The sequence below is a fragment of the Hylaeus anthracinus genome, unplaced genomic scaffold (assembly GCF_026225885.1).
Source record: "Hylaeus anthracinus isolate JK02 unplaced genomic scaffold, UHH_iyHylAnth1.0_haploid 11982, whole genome shotgun sequence".
Taxonomy (NCBI): domain Eukaryota; kingdom Metazoa; phylum Arthropoda; class Insecta; order Hymenoptera; family Colletidae; genus Hylaeus; species Hylaeus anthracinus.
The window spans coordinates 4,429,847-4,449,095 of record NW_026534330.1 but is presented as its reverse complement, the minus strand read 5'-3'; the positions used below and the strand labels follow the sequence as shown (position 1 = coordinate 4,449,095).

Here is a 19,249-nt window from a genome sequence, read left to right as displayed (position 1 = left end):
GATCGATCAACGAGCAGAAACGTTCTACGTCCAACGGTTTCACGACTTGGCAATCCGCGAGGACAAATTGAATCGCGTCCTGTCACCTCGACCTTTTCGTCGCGCGTGTTCCTCTCTTTGTTTTCACATAATCTCGAAACGCTGCGCGCAAACTGCCACGTCCACGCTTTGCTCATGTATCCCCCTTTTTCCTGGGTTGCTTTTCCCGCGGACGTTTCATGTTATTAAATAATTTTACATTCTCTTTCCTCGCGCTTTCGCAAGCCGACTGCTTAATTATACCCCGAAACGCTGCGTCGGTCCCTCTATTTACCTTGCAGTTTCCATCTTCGCTCGCCAGTCCGTGTTTCTTCGTCCGTTTTAATTACGAATCGCCGTTGTTAGCGTCCCGTTCCCGACCCTGGCCACGAATCGTGCCTCCCACTGGGATCTTTCTGGCTCCCTGAAGCTAGATGTTGGGACGTGTAATGTTGGATAGCGTAAAGGACTCTGTGCTCTCCAAGCTCTGTGGCATTGTATCTAGATAGAGTGGTAGTTAAGTTTTTTTTTTCCATATGAGTATGTTAAGTCTGGGTTATCGAGTCCTCACACTACCTTGAAGCTAAGAAATCAATCCAATTTAGTCAAATTGGCTTGTTTATTCCTACCTTGCATTACAATTTCCCTTTTCCAATCTTGTGTTCTTTTACAACTTTTACAATGCATTTATCAGACATTTCCTCTGCATTCAGCTTCTGTACCCACATGCTCTGCATTCTGGGTGTACTTTGTATTTCCAGCTAAATGCTCTTAAGGGACTTCGCCTCATACCATGTAATAAACGAACTTGCTCTCTCTCTCTCTCTCGCTCTCTCGTCCTCCAAGTCTCTGGTCCTTTTCGTGCCAATTCTGGTACCCAGCTAGGTGCAATCGATACATCGAATTTCCTGACGCCAATACACCCGCAGCCGTCCGAGAACATCTCGCAGCGAAGAATGAGGGTTTACGTTTCAAAATGGGATTTACGCCATTGGTAGAACATTCTCGGGTCTCGCTGGAGAATTACTCGAAGCTTCGGACAGAAGTTGCCAGCTCTCCAACTCCTGTCGAAGCATGGATCCCGCGGATGTTCTCGGATGTCCAAAGTATTCTACGTTTTCACAGATTCTTTGGACATTGTTCAATTTTTGTAGTAGAATCTGTTGGAGGAAGTTTCGTTAGCGTGAATTAGGTATCTCGTTGTGGCTCGAGGGGTGTTTGGTTATTCTATTTTCACACTCATCCATGACACACCGATTCTGATGGAATTTTCAGGACGATTTCTTTCAATTTGAACAATTGTTCACGATATTCAAATGCGAATAGAATCACGTTACACCTTCTACTTCCGAGAAACGTTCAATTTCGCGTCAGAATCGTTTACAGAGGCGATTGTTTTCGACAATGTGCCGGGATTTTCCAAGAAACGAGGGAATTCTCTGGTGGTATTAGCGCTCGCTGACGCCGTTCTACTGCAGCCTTTTTGAACCTAGAAGCCCTTGAATGTGCTCCGCGCCCCTTCGTCCTTTTCATTTCTTTTGTAACCCCTCCTTTCATCGGCTTCATCCCGCTTGTCCCTTCCCCCTTCTTTTGCATACGAATACCCGCCTATTTGTCCATAGAGATCGACGTTGTTGAAGTCGCAATTTCGCCAGGGAACAACTCTATTGTGGCGACAATGAGAAGACGCGTTACACACTGCCAGCGATTGAAAATACAGTCGTATAAAGAGTCACCTCGGTTTACAACTCAAGAGGATGGAACAGTAGTTAGAGAAGATATTGAAAGGACAATGGTTGTCTTGAGTATCTATATATATATATAGTTTTCTTCTTCATTTAAGCTTCTATGAAACTCTCTGATGATAAGAGATTTTTCTTATATCTCAGGATTAATACAAAGTACTTGTTCTTATTTGTACATTGTGTTTCGAGTACCTATATACATATGTTTGTACTTGTGGGCCATTAATTTCACCGATGGAGACTCAGATTGGGACTTTCAATACATCATTATTTAAATAATTTAAAACAATATTCACAACGTTGTTCAGGTTAGGGAAACCCCCGAAAGAGTCAGCAGGGGCTGACTGAACTTCCAGCGCGGATTCCCAGGCGATAACCACGTTAATGCTCCTCGCGACGGTTATTTGCGCGACAGTTCCAACGACGTGCAATCGATGTTCTAAATTTAAATTTAAACGCGCTGCCGGCTGCCTTTGATGTTCACCCGCGCATAACGTGACAGTCTCGCGTGATCCTCTCGGTCGTCTGCCTCTACCAGCACGCAAAAAAAAAGTGCTTTATGTTTATAACTACACCACGCGTTTTTGCGGACACGTGGAGATTATTTCATATTGTGCTAACGTGGAATTCTTTTTGAAATCGAAACTATTAGAAGTAAAAGGTAGTATGTATACTCGCTAGAAAATCTGTAAGTGGGTGTACAAAGATTCATTTACTTGTTATTTGCTTTCCCTCAGGGGCTGTAGCTATGTTTGAGTGTAGCTACAGTACGGGCTTAGCAATCCCGAGGTATCCGAGCTACACTTGGGCCAGTGGGTCCCAAAAGACTGTGATGAAAGTAATGTAAAGCAAGAATTAAATGAATCTAAAGAACGAACAATTTCAAGACTAGTACATTAACTGTCGTAGTCTAGTTATACCACTTTACACCCTTATAAACAAAACTCACTCGGCATTGTCTACAACAATGGTCGTCTGAAAGAGTTATCCATGAGTAAAAAAATGGCGGTGACTACTTGGCAACGTTACCACTTTTTTTAATTGCTCCGTTCCAGTTTCTGGAATGGAGAATCGCGAAGATCGCAGCGAATTTTCCAAATTATATAGCTCCTTTAACGGTCGGAATTAAAGCTTTGCTCGGCTAGCAATGCTTACGCGTCAGGTTGCATTTACGTGACTAAAAGGATTACATTCGCGTCGTCGTGTACTCCGACCTCGTTAAAACAGCGCCGTAGCCTCGAGAGGCTTGTTAATTTTTTTCCTGATTACGTTGTGCCCCGCGATATACTTGTGGTCATGATAATTAAGTTTATTGTTACTCGTTATCATTATTTTCACCGTCAAGAATTCTCATTCGTGAAACAGCATGCAATTACATTCATTTTCAGTACCAAAATATTTGAACCGCGTTTAAATGCTAGCTCTAGAGACTGCCGGTGTCGCGCTTTTATTTATTCCACCCCAAAAAAGTTCATCCACGCGAGAAATATTCTTTTTTGGCCAACGAAAATAATTCCATGCCAAAGAGGTTAAAAGTATACAGCTCCCAGAGCCTAGTTCTTGTTTTTCTCCTCCCCTCTATTTTGCACGCTTTTTTAAGCATTCCCAGTGACGAAGTTTCGCGTTCCAGTAGGAAACTCGTCGCGAAAACGCTGCTTCGGGTCCTTTTTAAATTCCGAAACTTTGACCAACTCCCAGCGAAGAAAAAATTTGTTTCCCCACAGACGGCTAATCCCCGAAAGCCTCGGGAGGGTTAATGAAATTTGTCCCAGGAGCATTTTTTTCTTCGGAACGTCGCGATGAATTCCGTGCTGACCGACACGTTCCATTCGAAGGTTTTGTGTACGTTCCGAGAGGCAACATTTTACGCAGCATTTCTTGCTCCTGCACTGGTCATTCGAATAGCATTTATGCTCCTAAATGAGAATGTTTCGTAAACAGTTCGCATTTGAAAATTATTTTCAGAGTGGGGATTCTCGAGTGATGATTTCGTTCCACGAAAGTTTCGTGGATTACTACGGCTTACTGTAACATGGGAAATGCTTAATCTTGCTCAATACCTGGAATTAAAAATTTATCAACGCGAAACGATCGCGAGATGAAATTATCCACGTGATTATTTTCGCAGCTTCCTCTTTAGAAATTTTCAAACGATCCCGGTAATTTGGTAATACCGTAAATTATTAATGCAAATTGTCCATCTCGCTGCAGTCGAGAATATTGAAAAGGAATATGTTTGAATTTGTCAATTATCGAATTTGTTAAATATCGAAAAGCCGGCGATCCGTTTTCAATACGCTATTCGTTAGAATAATTTATTTGAAATAAAATATGAGGTTTAAATTACTCATCTCTCCGGTAATATAAAAAAGAAGTCAAATTTCATATCATAATTGTTACCTTTATTTTCTGAAATTGCATAGTCTGTTAAAACACACTATTAAATGTAGAAAGAAAGATTTCCTGATGACAAGATTCACTTAACGAGAAAATCATAAAAGTTTCGAAGAGTCCTTGATTATCTTGTTCGACCTCTTCTTAAACTTTTCTCTTCTTCCTCCTCGGCAAATCCTACAACCCTTAAGATAATTCTTTACAATCAGAGTTTGAGCCCAAAGTGATCAGACACTTCAGATTTCTCGATAAAATATGTTTGCAGGGAAATTAAAGAATTTCTCGAACTTTGAATTATCCTTCATCATCGAGGACTTTGTCATTTCTTGTTTCTTCGGTTTCCTGTCTCCCTTGAATTCCTCCAAGAAAACACTACAGATTTCTCGTTAGCAAAATCTTTTTAAGGAGGAAAACTCCAAATTTGTAATCAAGTTGAATTTACGAATCTATGCATTCTCGTATATTCATGATTCCTTTCATCCTTTTCAGTTTCGCCGTTCTCGGATTAGAACCAGTCCATACGCGGCCGCGTAATTATTCCACGCGTTTCACTTGGAATTTTTCAGCGTGTTTCCTCTCAATTACTGGGGCCCTTTAAGCTCCATGTGTACACGTGCAATCGACAAACGGAAGTTTAATCTAAATTCCGCTTCCAGACCGTCTTTGCACAGCTTCGCTTTTGATGGCGACGGCGTTGCTTTGGGTATTCGACGCCCGAGCCGACATAAATTTTTCTCGACGCAAAGGGAAACATGGACATCCATATGCAACACATTTTTCATCAAATTTTCTTCCTTCGTCGCCTAATTTCCCCTCCTCTGACCCAGAAAACGCCCAGAGAGAAAAGCACGCTATAAAGACGCTATAACCGTACATTCATTTTTAAAGATTCTTGGATTCGAATTCTTCTGAGTAAATTTATAAATTTTTTATATTTACTATACTCTAGTCATGTTTCAAGTATTTTACTTTTCTCTATATCCATTGTAATAATATTTTATTCTACAGCTGCAACTTTAGTTTTTTATTCGACGAAAAATTCCAAAGGAAAAAATCAGTCGTTCAGTTTACCAAAATACACCCCATGTGTATTCGACTCAGGCAGGAGTCATTTAGCGTTCGCAGCCATTTCCTTCGTCTTCCCTTTCGCGCGTGCGAAGTGCCGCAGTTTAGCCAAAGCTCCTCTCCCCCACGCGCGGCGCGATGGAAACTCGGCTCTCCATTTTCCAAGCGTAATCGTTTCGCGAATTTAATTTGGCGACGAAGCGGGACTGCGAAGAACCAAGTTTCCTTGGGTGGGCGTTGTTGCGGCCGTGAAATACGGCCTTTTTCTGATTACAACCGCCGCGCCCAGCGGCGTGATCCGCCGCGCTGATTCCTCGATTTTAATTAACGAACGTCGGCTTGTAAACAAATTGCCAGCCGGAAACGATCTCGAGCCGTTTCGATTACATCGACGATCGAACCCCGACGTTTCATTACGCGAGTTCGTGAAATTTTATCGCCGATACGGAACGATTCTCACCGATATTGCGGGGTATTAATTTCCGCTGGATCGTAATTATTCTTTTCTGTTTAGTTTTCATTGATAGTTTAAGGTCTCTCGAGAAGTTTTCGAATTCATATTCCTCTTTCAATATTGAACGCTTTTTTGTGGGGTTAATGTTTGATCATAATCTACCCAGTTTGCCCAGTGTCCAACGCGAACAAAGCACTACTACTCGCGCAGAAAATACTTCCATCTATTACTTCCTGTGTGTCGAACGACCGAGCAAAAGAAACGAACTAGCAAAACTTTAAAAGTCCTTTTCGTACCATGTTCCACGTGCGTCTGACCATTACTCATTAATTCTACTTGCCACGAAAGTTGCGAATATTGATGGTAGCGTTGTCTATTTTAACCGGTTTAACTTTTTAAAGAGATAACAAGATCGATGGAAACCCAACCACGCTATCATCAATATTCACGAAGAATCAAGTAGAAATAAAGAGTAATGATCAGACACGTCGACCTCCGTTCCCGAAATAATTCTCCGCGACCGATCTTTTTCGAAAATCTTTCCCAAATTCGCGGAAACTTCCCTACGAAATTAATTCCATTACCCAGAGGAAGGGGTGTGAGTTGGTGCAGATAGCGACAATCCTCGCTTCCTCGCAATTAACGTCGCGGACGAGCCGCGTTTCCTTTTTCGAATCCGTTTTAAGCAAACTGCGCCTCGCCAACCCTCGCCTCTCACTTATCTCGGCAATTTCCGAAGCGGCGGTCGCGCGACACGTTCCCCAGGAAATCGTAACGTTATCGGCGATGATAACCGGGACATCCGCGGCGAACCGAAACTCCCACGGCAACGGTGGGGGTTCTAACGTGACAACGCAACCGATCGGTCGCGCGCTTACCCAGTAATTTTACAATTTCCTCCCGCGTATCCGTTTCCCGGGCGAACCGATGCGCGCAAGATTTACCGCGTAATATACACGGCAATCATAATCGTTCTCGGGGAAATTTATCCTCCTCCTTCTCCTCCTCCTCCTCCCCCCCCTCCCAGTACCCACCACTAACCGGTTTGAAACTGCTTCTCTGGCGGCATTGCTGACGGCTGAGGGGTGAAAGCCAAGTTTCAGAAATCAGATACGACGACGATGGCCCGTAACACGTAATGCGTCAGGATTTCTCGCGAGATTATACGATATAATACACACCCAGACGTTTGCATATTTCACGTAATTCCCCCCTTACTGTTCGAGGGAGTGGTAGGAAATTTCATCCTGGGGAAATTGGTAGTTAACACTTTGGGTTAATTTTAGGCAGGTTTCTGGATGGTTTTGAGGGAAATTATGACGGATTTTAGAATGAACGAGTTGTTAAGTTAGCACTTTGGAAGACTTTTGTAGTTTCTCTTGTGTTTTTAGGAACTGTAACTGGAAAATTGTTAGTATTTTAAAGGAGAATCCTCCACGAGAGAAAGACACGTAGCAAGAATTCTTCCCTTTGGCGTAATTCTGTCTTCCATCCCCGTTACTTATCTAATTTTTATGGAGTTGATGCTGCGGCTCGGAAAATTGGCAGAGGGGTGCCAAAAATTCACCGTCCACCCCTTCGTCGCGCTTTATCCGTGCGGGGTAATTAGACGGAAAATAACCAGGACACCGTTGGACGAAAAATTCGCGGTCTGCGGTTACAGTGTCGCTGGGAAACACACCTTCCGGCATTCTCGGTGAATAAACGGTGCAACCACCCTTATGGTAGATTGGAATATTTCCTTGCCCTTTCTCCTATTGCTGGTTCTCGTGTTATTTGATTTTGGAATAGCTTCGAGCCACCTTGAAAAATGTCCCCCCTCGAGCATCCAGCCATGAAGTGGGTCTCGTGAAAATTTGAAAACGTCTGGATCGCTTAACGCGGTAAAAAATGGTCAGGGGAGAGAGTTTTCATTGTCGGCGGTTATTAAAAAGTTGCGAAATTTGTCACAGATAGGAGTTAATTTTTTAGTTCTGGCTAGCGTGGAAAAAATCGACTATTTATTCCTGGAACGAGAGCGTCGGCCACCTTCATTAAAAGTTCAACGGACAAATTGTTGAATTTACGTGTAATAAATTCAGTAACGATAATTTTATTCGGCGATAACGAACGTAACAGGTTAAAATTTCATATGGTAGTCACCGAAGTGTATAAAACTTCGCCTCTCGTTTTCAACATTGAAATACGTGTACGTTAATTTTTCATTTCTGTGAAAATAATTCCGCAGCTAACACGCTTACATTTCCATAAAAAGATTGCACGCGCCCTGGTTTATTTTCGGCCACATATTTATTTTCGTTTCGTTGTCTCGACCGTGGCGTTCTGAAAATAGTCGATAGGGTGACAAAAAATTATGTTCGAATTATTTCCCGCTGAAATTATGCTTTTCTCGAGTAGAACAAAAATTGATCGAGCCAATTTTTCAACAAGCTCTTTTGTTAGCCGGGCGAACGCAATTTTTCCTTAATTTCACGGCTTGCCTACCAACAATGGAAAGCGTCTTTCGATAAACCAGGAAACGTCAGGGTGAGAAAGAATGCGCGAGATGAAGAATGAGATTTAAATTTGAATGAACGAGGATGCGGGGCGAATACACGAAGAAACAGCGTAATGTATCATCGTTAGTCGTAAAATATGCGAGGTGTTGGCTAATGACTCTCAGCCTGATTAAATTACGAAGAATGCCACTGTCCTCCCTTTCGCCAACGTTATTGCATGCAAATGTTCACCTATACGTCCACGATTAAGGGCGAACACTTATCATGATATGATAAAACGTTCAGGAATTAAGAATCATCCTTTTCTAAATTAATACCGAATGTAAAGAAGGACGATTAACGTGTAATTATTTTTTCCTGAACTTTGTATTAAATTAAAAATATCTATAACAATAATATCATAATTGTTAATACATACCGGGGGATAATCACCGTATTTGGTTTGGTAGTCGAACACGTAGAGGTAAGAGTTCCGATGAGATTGACTGTGGAGGTCTGCTGTCCTCGTAGCCGGCGCCACCGTGTTAGCGTCGCCCAAAGCCTCGAGGGTTTCGTCTCTGAAAAATTACAAAAATATCCCTTTGATTCTCGACTTTTATTTGAGATTCTCAAATATGGTTTGGACCAATCAGAACGTGGAGGATTGCTTGATAAATCGATCTAACCTCAAAAATTACTATTTCATTTTCGAGGCTTACTTGATGTTGGCAGGATGTTGCACAGGTCTCTCCCAGTCTGTGTACTCGTTGATTATGGTCGCCAGGATCTCTGCTTGGTGATAGGTATACGTATTCCGAACGAATTCCCTGAGAATGTTCGTCCTTCTGTCAGCCTCGATTCCATATTGAGCATCGTTGGCGGTCAATGAAAAGTATGCTTCCGATCGTACCACGCCGATCATCAGATCATACCTGAAAAATCAACTATGACTTAGTACTAAAGTATTCTTGGCCAGCATATCAATTTTTTCTTTCAGAATGGACTAGAATTTCTATTTCAAAGCGAACGACTTTCGAAAACTCGTTTGCCTATCGCTTATTAGTATAAAGTTTGCACTTCGATTGGGAAATATTATATTAATGACATTCTGTTGACACTTCATAACGAAGCAAACGGTTCCCGTTCATTATGGTCATCGTCATTCGTATTTACGTATCATTTCGAACTCGATCGATCGATTAAACACACAACTTCGGCGCAGGTAATATTTCATAAATATTTAATGGGAAATATGCGCTGATGTTTCTCGTTTCCAATTATAGTTTCCCATATGTAGTAATTATTGTATTGTCCCGGATAGTATCGAATAGTTTTCGAGTAGGACAAACAGTAGATGAACTAGTTAACGTAAAGTCAGAAGGAGAAATAGTTGATGCTGGTCGAAATAAGAAATTATTTTGTTCAAAGAAACTTGCGACGAATGTGGGGAAGTCCTCGATGGGATTGCTGGGCGCGTCAGGAAGTAGCAAGGGGGTGAAAGTAGAAAGGACTGGTGAGAAACGAAGGAACGAGATAAATACAAAGAGCTCAAAAATAAAGGATGATGATATGGCCCAACGGAGGAAGAGAAAAGAGGGTGCAGAACAATGTATTCGAGAAAGTGTACGTCGATGGGGTGACTGTGAGGGTGGAAAGGTTGAAAGGTATAAGGTATAAAACAGGGGAGTCTGAGAGTGAAACGAAGAAATAGAAGGAATCCATAGAATGCCGCGAGTCTAGAGAGGGGTTGGCTAACGAAAACGCTCTATTTATCAGAGTTACGAACGGGAGCACCCTCCGCCACCCTTCATCCCTTAACCGAAGACCAGTAATGAGTTTCTAGGGCGCGTTGACCGATTTCCTTTCTGTTCGAGCTTCTGGCATCCTTACGATTAGAAGATCTGCTCTACGTTATAAACAAACTAAATTGATCTCAATTTATTTACCTAAATGTCATAGAGCATTAACAAGAAAAAGAAAACCACTAAATTCTCCTTCTCCATTCGACAGCAATCCAGAATTCCAAGATCCATGCTCCCTTGTCAGTTCACCCTCTCCCCTTCGTTAATTTCTCTGTTCGACTCAGAGAGCACATTCGGATCTTGGCACACCGAAACCGAGCCTCCGCACTCGAAACTCTGTTCCTTGGCACACAAAAGCAAGGGGAAGGCGAAGTTTCCTTCAGTCTATTTCTCCTCCATTCCCGATGGAACGGAACGGGGAAGCATTGGCAAGAAACAGCAGGGATAGAAGCACGAGGTTGGAAACAGGGTGAAAGAGAGTTCACCGGAAATACCTCGAGAGTTTGGCTATGACGTCCTTCCGCAGCAAAATGTTATTCAGCGTATTGATCGTGTCGACTTGCAAGGTGAAGTCCTGATCCTCTGGATCACCTGGATCAATCACGACGCCGTCTATGCTGGGCCCAAACGCTGGAGCGAATTGCAATCCCTTGACGGGCACCGAGAGCAGCACGTTTAGTGGCACGTCCCTGAGACACCTCAGCAACATCTGAGGATCACCTGCGGCCTGAACAAAGAGGACACGTTAGTTTGGACTTAAAACAGGACGGTTTATTCTGATTTCCCTAACGCGAGCGCAGCGCGCTTCGACATTCGATTGCGGCTGGCCTCCGTCTACATCGGCCGGGATTTCCAAAGGCGATTTGCTGGCTGGACGCTAAAGCAATTCATTTGCGTGCAGTCGAATTAAAGTCAATCGACGCGTCGCTCCGTACGGCGTCTCTGCGTTCCATTGCGCGGAACACCCGTTTACCGTGGCTTCGTTAACCCTTTTCGAGGGCGTCCGTTTCGCTGGAGATCCCACTGGGAGTTCCGAGGGGAACCATTGTTTGGTCGGATTTCGTTCGACCCGCCATCGAGATAGCGTCACTGCTCTAGGTGTTTTAGCCAAATCTGGTCCAAATGGTCTCGAACTGGTGCATATAGGATGCCTCGTGGCTATTTTCACTCCTCGACTCGTGGAGAATGCGAAGCGAATGTTATTTCATTGGAGCAAAAATTAAAAATTTGAACAGTGGACATTACAGAGCAGTCCTTTCGACAGAGCATTAAATCTATCATTTAATTTAGACTTTCTTCAATAGACATAGAGGGTACGAATATTTATTGGACTGACTGTATATCTTCTTGATATCTTCAGAACTAATTTTACAAGTTAAAATACGATAGTTAATCTAGAATATATCTAACACTCTCCACCCAAACTGATATTAAATCAACGAATATCGTTCCAATCCTGCGCCAAATGTTTCAAAACCAAACGTTGACAATCCCCCAATCTCGACACCCCTTTCAAACCTCGTCGAACCCCGATCGAAATCTCGCGGCGAAATTAATTTCGACATTTTTTTCTCCTCGGCAAATCGAATCAATTCCAGCCCAACCACGGGTATCGACTCGCGTAACATAATCCCGTTCGGTTTTCCATTTTCCCTGGACCCAGTTTTTCCGTCTAACTCGATGGGTGCAACACGAGAGGGGAGGGAACGATCGACTGCACTCGTCCAGATTTCGCGTTTAATCGTTATTTTCAACCGACTGCAAATCGAGGGGGCTGTTTAGGCTCGCCTACGCGGAACGTGTATCCTGGGCAACAGCGGAGTGGCTGTAAGCATCAGACGCGCATCGATATTGCCTCTCGATATCGTTCGATAAATCTTGAAACGCCGATTCTCTGGAATCGCGCTGTCGTTTTCCTCTGTTCCGGTTCGATCGTCCAAATTGCCGAACAGTCGCGATAAAAATCGTTGTGAATGGCGAGGAAGCATGAGAGGCTTCAATTTTTCATAGGGTTCAGATGCTCTTCTTCTAAATTTTTTTTTTTGGGTCGAAGCTTTCCAATATTTCACATTGCTGATGGAGTATTTTACATTTCGAAAGTTGTTCAAAATAGAAAATATAATAGGACATCACAGACGTACAATCAAAAATAACAAATGAAAAAAGTAAGTAAAATGGAATATATGAAACATCGGAACAAATTTTAAATCGTGGTTCGTTCCATTTTCTATGTTTCGTCGGAAATTCCGGTTTTACGCCCGTTCCAGTCACGGCGAACGTGGCGAAATTTGTATCTATCAAAAAATAACGAGTAGCAGCGCTGCGCTCGACTTTTATTCGCGGGGGAATTCCCCATTTGCGACCAAACAATTTACAAAACGGCGGGGGTGGACAACGTCGTAACGGTTTACACGGAAGCGCGCTCCGTCTATACATAAATTAAACTATCAGATTAAACCGGCGGAAACGGTGTTTTTACGTCCGTTAGTTACGCACTACCAATTATATCAACGATGCGTTTCAATTAAGCTAATATGCGCCCCGGACACCGCGGAATTCGCCCACTGGGAGTTGTCGCGTTTTAACAGCGAATAATACACGCTACGAAAATATCCTCCCGTCGAATACAATTAAACTTCGCAGCGATACGAATAGTAATGTCGGATACTCGATTTCCCGACACGTGTTTTCGCATAATCGCCATTGGTTGGTTCACCTCTCCTGCTTTCCACTTTTGGTTCGTTTTTTAATTTCACACTACCTTATGTATATTATCGTCAAACGCGAAAACGCAAGAAATATCAACTGGTATCGATCAGGGACTAGTCTGACACAGGGTCTGTGCGGACACGGTCTGATTCTACCCGCCACATAATTTTTCACACGTAACGTGACAATGGCGTGTCTGCCACACTTTACAGAAGAAGTTTAGTGGTTTATCCACCTCAGGGTTGTCACGGAATTGGGAACCATAACGTGACACGTTTCAGGCAGTACTCACCCAAGAGCAGTTTACATGTTTGGCAACTTGCAGAGCGTAATTTGCGGCTCCTCTCACCAGTGCCCATGGCGAAAGCGCGCTGCCAGACATTAGAACGCTGCGATGAAACAGCAGGCCTGGAACAATTTAAAAGTAGTTAGCGAGACGTACATATTTCGTACGACAAATTCGTCAAAAAAATTCATTTGGTAATACCGAAACTATTATTTAATTCATTCAAACTTTTTCGATAGACATAGAGAGTACGAATATTTATGGGATTGACTGTATATGGTTGCATTTGCGCAATTCTGAATCGTGTTAATCGTCAAATACCCTAAATTCCTGTAAAATGTTTCCCCAAGATGTTTTCAAGCGTCCACCCCTCTGCAGAATGTTAATTCTACCTCCGTAGGCAGGTTCTACCAACGAAAAAGATTAATTTCTTCCTCTCGAATCTACCTGCGAATAGCCGAGGAGCAAAAACAAGCGCGCGGCACGAAATAAATCGCCCCGGGGGGCAAAGTGCAGCCAGTTCGGATACCGTCGGGTCATTATCGCGGAAAAATCAAGTAAAACAGCCAACCCAGACTTCATCGTACGTCGAGGTATTCCGGGGGAACGCAAATTCATTCGGACGGTTGGCATGAAAGTGGCATACGTCGCAGTTTAAGAACAGGATTCTAAATGGATACGGAAATTTGTTACCACCCCCTCGCCTCGGCTTTCGTTGCCAACAGCGTCTATATCCAGGATTATAAATCGAGAACGCGAGAAAACCAGAATTCGAAGAATCCCGAATTCGTGTCTCCGTGGAGCAGCGTCTTTATTGTCGCGTTACACATTGTCGGAAGAAAGGATAAACGGGTGAGAGAACTGGTCGCTTTTAGAAGACTATTCAGAAGGAAGCTTTTCGAGAAATGAACATCGTTTGCATTTTAATTTCCATTCCAAATAAATATCCTCCCCTCAATTAACTCCGCGTACAATTCCCTGTTTTCTCGATTTCCAGCGCACGATTTTTTTTTCAGCCATCGTGACGTTAGGAACTCCAAAGTCCATCAGCCAGGAGTTACTTAAATCTGTGGCGGTAGTCGTTAATCTTCGTATCGGGAAGTCAGTGCTCGTTGGAGACGGGTAATCCTATCGAGGCCGGTTCACGAAGATACATCATTAACTGACTGAAAGCGGCCACGGTAGCTGTGTGCACCCCCGTGAGCGTATTTTCCAAGGCTTTTCCTCGGGGTGACTTCGATATCCGCCAACGAGTACTTTCGGCCGTGCGGTTATCGCGGTTTCGGCTGGCTTCGTTAGCGGATCGAGATAATGTTGTTTCGTGGCTCCGAGACAAAAGCGGCGGCCAGCGTTTTCCCCGGTCGCTTGTTTAATCGGAAACTTGGGTGTCGTTAATCTTCATATTGGGAGCCGAAGGATTCGCCTCCGGGGAGATTTTGCAGCGTGGATATTTTCGGTTTTGACGAAGGCGCGACTGATACCGCGATTGTTTGTGGAGGCGGTAATTGTTGCGAGGGATGAAATGGGAGATGGAAGGAAACGGGATGCTCCAATTGGAATAGAAATTTCGCGGAGATTTGGAAACGAAGGAAAAGTGGAGAGTGGTGGTGAATAGAGGAAAATGAGGAAAGAAGGGAAAATGAGATAATTTGGGGAAGTGGGGAATTACAGACGAGGAAAATTACTCTTTAAGGAATGAGAAATTCGCAAGATTGGAAATGAGGAAAATTGAGCAGTAAATTGGGAGTAACGAGAAACCAGGGATGAAAATTCGAGAATGACTGGCGGATAACAACGGACGTGGAGCACGGAAAATAACTCTAAATAGAGGCATGATGTGAATGGATTATCTCGCCGAATAGCGATGACCTCGTAGACCTCGAAGCGGAATATATACCGGCATTATATGCGTCGGCACGATTCTCTGAGAACGATTTCGTCGCGATGAAGCCTGTCGATATGTGCCCGAGAATCTTGCAGAGACATGATACTTATCTCCGTCCAAGATGCGTGAAGCCATTAGCTCTAGTTGCTATCAGTGTCCATGTTCCAGCAGTTTAGATGACGTCCCTTTGCTGTGCCAGCACACGTCACTCACGAGACGGACGATGACTGACGGTTTCCCTTAACTAATAACACATTTCTGTAATTTGCGTGTCTCCCGTGACAGTCTTGCCCTCTGTTTTCTGCACGATTGTCAGTTCGTTATTGTATTAGAACAGTAAACATCGAGACACTTCTTCCATTAATCGATCATTTCAGAACACTGGCAAAGTAGGAAAACCGGAACATTGAAAAAATGGAGAAATCAAACGAGTTATCAGTATCAGTTTGTGAATTCTGTCCGATATAGTTTTTCATTCTGCTTGCGTGGAACGTTGGAAGTAATTGTTTCCGCGCAATTTTTCCTTAATTTTCCATCCAACGGAGGAAATCACGCCTGGCCGCTCAATACCGCGAAAAGATGGTCACGACAGTTTTCATTTACCGGTGTAGTTGAATATTCTGTCCTGGTAACACGCGTCGGGGCACTGTTATGCACCGTGGCTGCTCGATATCCAGTCATGGGAAAATTAACCTGTCAGCTCACCCATTAATATGCATGTGTCCCGTTAGGTAGCAGGCAAGATGGCGTACTGCAACATCCGTCACTTAAGGGTACGTCACACTTTGAGATGTATACCAATTAAATTGCTTCCGTTGCAAATCTGCGGACCCTTAAAATTCCTTGGACTATAATAAACAGAGCAGCTCTTCAACAGTTATTTCTTAAAAGTACCAAAGTTGCACCCGAGTCAAAGATTTAGTGGAATTCTCATCATTTACGTAAGTAATTTGCATTATTCCATGCCAGGGTACGTCAAGTTGAACGTACAAATTAATAAATAAATTCCATTGTACGCATTGGTATTATATGTGTCACACAGACAGAGAAAAGGAAGCCGTAACATTTCGCAACTAGATTCCATGCCATGCATTATCTTGATAACCTACATGACACAGTGAAATTGCGACCGAGCCCACGTATGAGCGATGTTATGCGAACTATTGTAACGAACACTTCAAACTCACAGCTTTCCTTGAAATTAACTCAGGAGTAAAAATTCAGGAGTAAAAATGTGAAACACTAAATTTGCAGAAACTATGATTTATCGTAAACCTAGACCTCTCTGTATATCTGTACGTCTAGGCCTGACTACACACGTCCCAATTCTATTTGTCACTATTTTTCAATAATAAAAGATATTGAAAACCATAACTGATCCCATTTCTTCAAACATTTACCACAGAGAGACACCTGCACGTTTTGCATTGAAACGATATAAACGATATGAATGTCTGGCCAGACACGTCCCCATTCTACTGGCCACCATTCATACCACCGTCAAACAATGCATTTTGTTCCCCTTTCTCCCGTTAACGTTACTCTGAATTTTTCTCGTTTATTTGCAAAACCAACGGCTCTTCGTGTACAAATGTTTAATAAATTCAGGAGGCGGTGTTTCGCTGTTTTCATGGGATTTAAAAACGTGCTACGAGCATCAGACAGTTCTATCGATCGCATTCTACTTCGACAACAATGCTTTGTTATTAGTGCTCGCGTGAGTGATGCATTCATCCGTAAACGTAGAAATTTAATTCTATCACTCCGGAAATGTTTGGAAAATATTAGTAATAACGCTTTGTCTTTATTAAAATGACGCGCGAGTACAATGGGCGCCCAACGAATGGTAGCTAGCAGATCAATTGTTTTACGCTTTTCGAAAAAGAAAAGAAATCTCTGAGCCTGAAATTTATGCAAAAAATTATGTGAAAGAAGTGACCGTACAGGCACTGAAATAGAAAATATTTGAAAAAGGTTTGCGACTCATGAAAAAAATCAATAGAAAGTTGATTTACTTATGAACCGTGAAAGTTTTAAACATTCCGTCTGCTGTTCGAGGAAACGAAGATGCTTTTCTGCCATGGCGTGCTAGGAAGGCTACAGAGGACAGAAATGGGCGGAAGGGAGTCAAGAGGAGGTAGAAGCTTACGTTCTCTGGTAATATTCATAAGTTGCAAGCGGCTTTGCCGTTCTCTGCTCTTGTGGCCACTCGCTCGAATGTTTATGCGGTCGATATTTAAATTAACCGGGCCCTCGAACAAGTTTTTCCTCTTTGTCTGCGCTTATAAATACAATCTCCAGCGTGAATATTCGCGGTTCCGTGGCCCGTTAAGCGTTCGTTTCGCGTTGCCATTCTGCGACCATGACTCGTGGAAAAGAATCGTCCGCGAAAAGCTGGCAAGAAAATCGCTTTCCGTCATTCACGCTTTTCATATTAAGCCATTGCGAGAAATATCGCGCGCCTCGAAACCTCAATTTATGAAGTAATAACCGAGACAAACATAGTTTTAGGTACGGTGATCTACGGCCTCGTTCCATCCTTCTAGAAACAATCGCATTCAGCTGCAAAATTATGTTGGGTTAAAATGAAAAAAAAAAAAAATTGGAAGTAATTAATTGCTTCTTTTCCATGGACCGATCGTCTCGCATTTCCGAAAAGTTCGAAGTCTTGCAGACACAATTGGATAGCATTACGGTGAAATTCGGAAAATTGGCAAAGTTTCAAAACAGGGAATCTACACGTTCTAACGCCGTGCGTCCAACTTTAAAGTCGTTTTCTTCGAAACAACATTTTTCAATGTCTATGACGTAAACGTGTCAAGATTAAATGAACATTGGCGGGAAATTTTACAAACAGACGCTGCCTTTTTAAAAGGATTTTGCAAAGAATGCTGTTCTGAAATTTTATATTGCAATTCAATCATTTTTATCTCGACATTTGATTAGATCTCAAGATAGTCACACTTTTCAAGAAAATTCACAAACTTCCCTCTTTTGTTTTCACTTGGACGCCTCGTGGCTGATTAAATAAGGCATCTTGTCCAGCCATGGAGGCTCAGTGATCCATCAAGAGTCCTCAAAGAGTCCAGGCAGCGACAATCGATTCCACAGCGGCGTTTCAGTCTACGCAGACAGCGGCGCTTACACAGGTACGCGTCTGGTGCTGCCCTGGCAGCTATACGTCATTCCGCAGTACGGTAATGGGCAGCCGAACGTTATAGCGCAATATCGATCCGTCGTTTCCTCCACATCTTTCGTCCTCTCACCTTTTCCTGTTTAAAAGTACCCGCAGGCGTCTGGCGATAGAGTCCCGAACTTTTTCCAACAATCGCCTTTCTTCTGTCCGCGTCGTTAACTCGACGCTGTTTTCTACCTTGTCCCCCTTTCTCCGTTTCACCCCCTCCATCCCCATCGCCCTTCGAATTCCACGTTCCAATAACAGAGGAACTTTGTTTCGGTTTTCGGCGATTCCTTCTGGGGGTCGTTCGTCTTTGTGATTTCCACCCTTTAAGGAAGCTGCTGGTGTGCCCATCAGCGTTTAAATTCAGGATGCTTCAGAATTTTAATAGAAAGATATTTATGCATAAAAACGAAGGAGTGGGTTAGGAAATGTGATATCATTATCAAAATTATTATTCAGGCTCTTGGAAGCACGAGCAGGGCTTGGGAATTGTAGGATCAAGTAGTATAGGTCAGATATTGGTCGGGCATCCCTGCTACGTATATAAATTATTATCCCTGAATTAAATATAGAAGCTATGACTGACTTCCTTTGAGCGATAGTGTACACCACACTTTCATTATAAAAATTGCCACAAACTGCGGCCTGGCGATGCTATTCCATTTCCAGGGGCGATATAAAACATCCGCCGGTTCTCGTGCATTTTGAAAATCCTGTAAAACTTGACTGCCGAGAACACACGTTTATACGATGCAGAGTTTCTTCGCGTAGCCGACAAAATTCGAGGAAGCTCCTTCGCGGGTCCTGAACCTCATCATTCTACCAGGTGTGTCTGAATTTAGTGGTTTCTCGCGGCACGTCGATTTCCATCGAGAAGGGTCGTATTTTATGAACCCTAGCTGGAATTTTGAGGCACCTAGAAAGTTGAAACTGAGTGGGTAACGTAGATGCTATTCAAGTTGAATTTAAATGTGATAGGTGCTTAGATAAGTTACTATATACGGTTATTATTACTTTGATAATAATTTACTTGTTCCCCTTCGTTTTCTTCGATTCGAACCCCTATTTTTGCAAGGTTAATAACCCGGTTTTGAAGTGTTTACGATACATAATTCGAGATGATAAAATCCTCAAATAGAATTCCAGTCGCAATGTGGCTCGATGACCAGTGGAATAAGGCTGGGTGTCGTCCAACTTTCCAATCGAGTTGAAAATTTGTTGCTGACTTCCTTT

General features: G+C 43.0%; 1 protein-coding gene across 1 annotated transcript in view; it reads right to left on the bottom strand.

The window, feature by feature from the left end:
• Positions 1-19,249, bottom strand: part of LOC128886104 (neuroligin-4, Y-linked) — a 266,124-nt gene that overhangs the window by 7,376 nt on the left and 239,499 nt on the right. Inside the window, exons 4-7 of the mRNA XM_054140678.1 lie at positions 12,957-13,072; positions 10,450-10,682; positions 8,873-9,085; positions 8,593-8,731 (exon numbers count right to left, since the gene is read on the bottom strand). Coding sequence (XP_053996653.1) covers positions 8,593-8,731; positions 8,873-9,085; positions 10,450-10,682; positions 12,957-13,072 — 701 coding nt within the window. The remainder of the gene's footprint in view (positions 1-8,592; positions 8,732-8,872; positions 9,086-10,449; positions 10,683-12,956; positions 13,073-19,249) is intronic.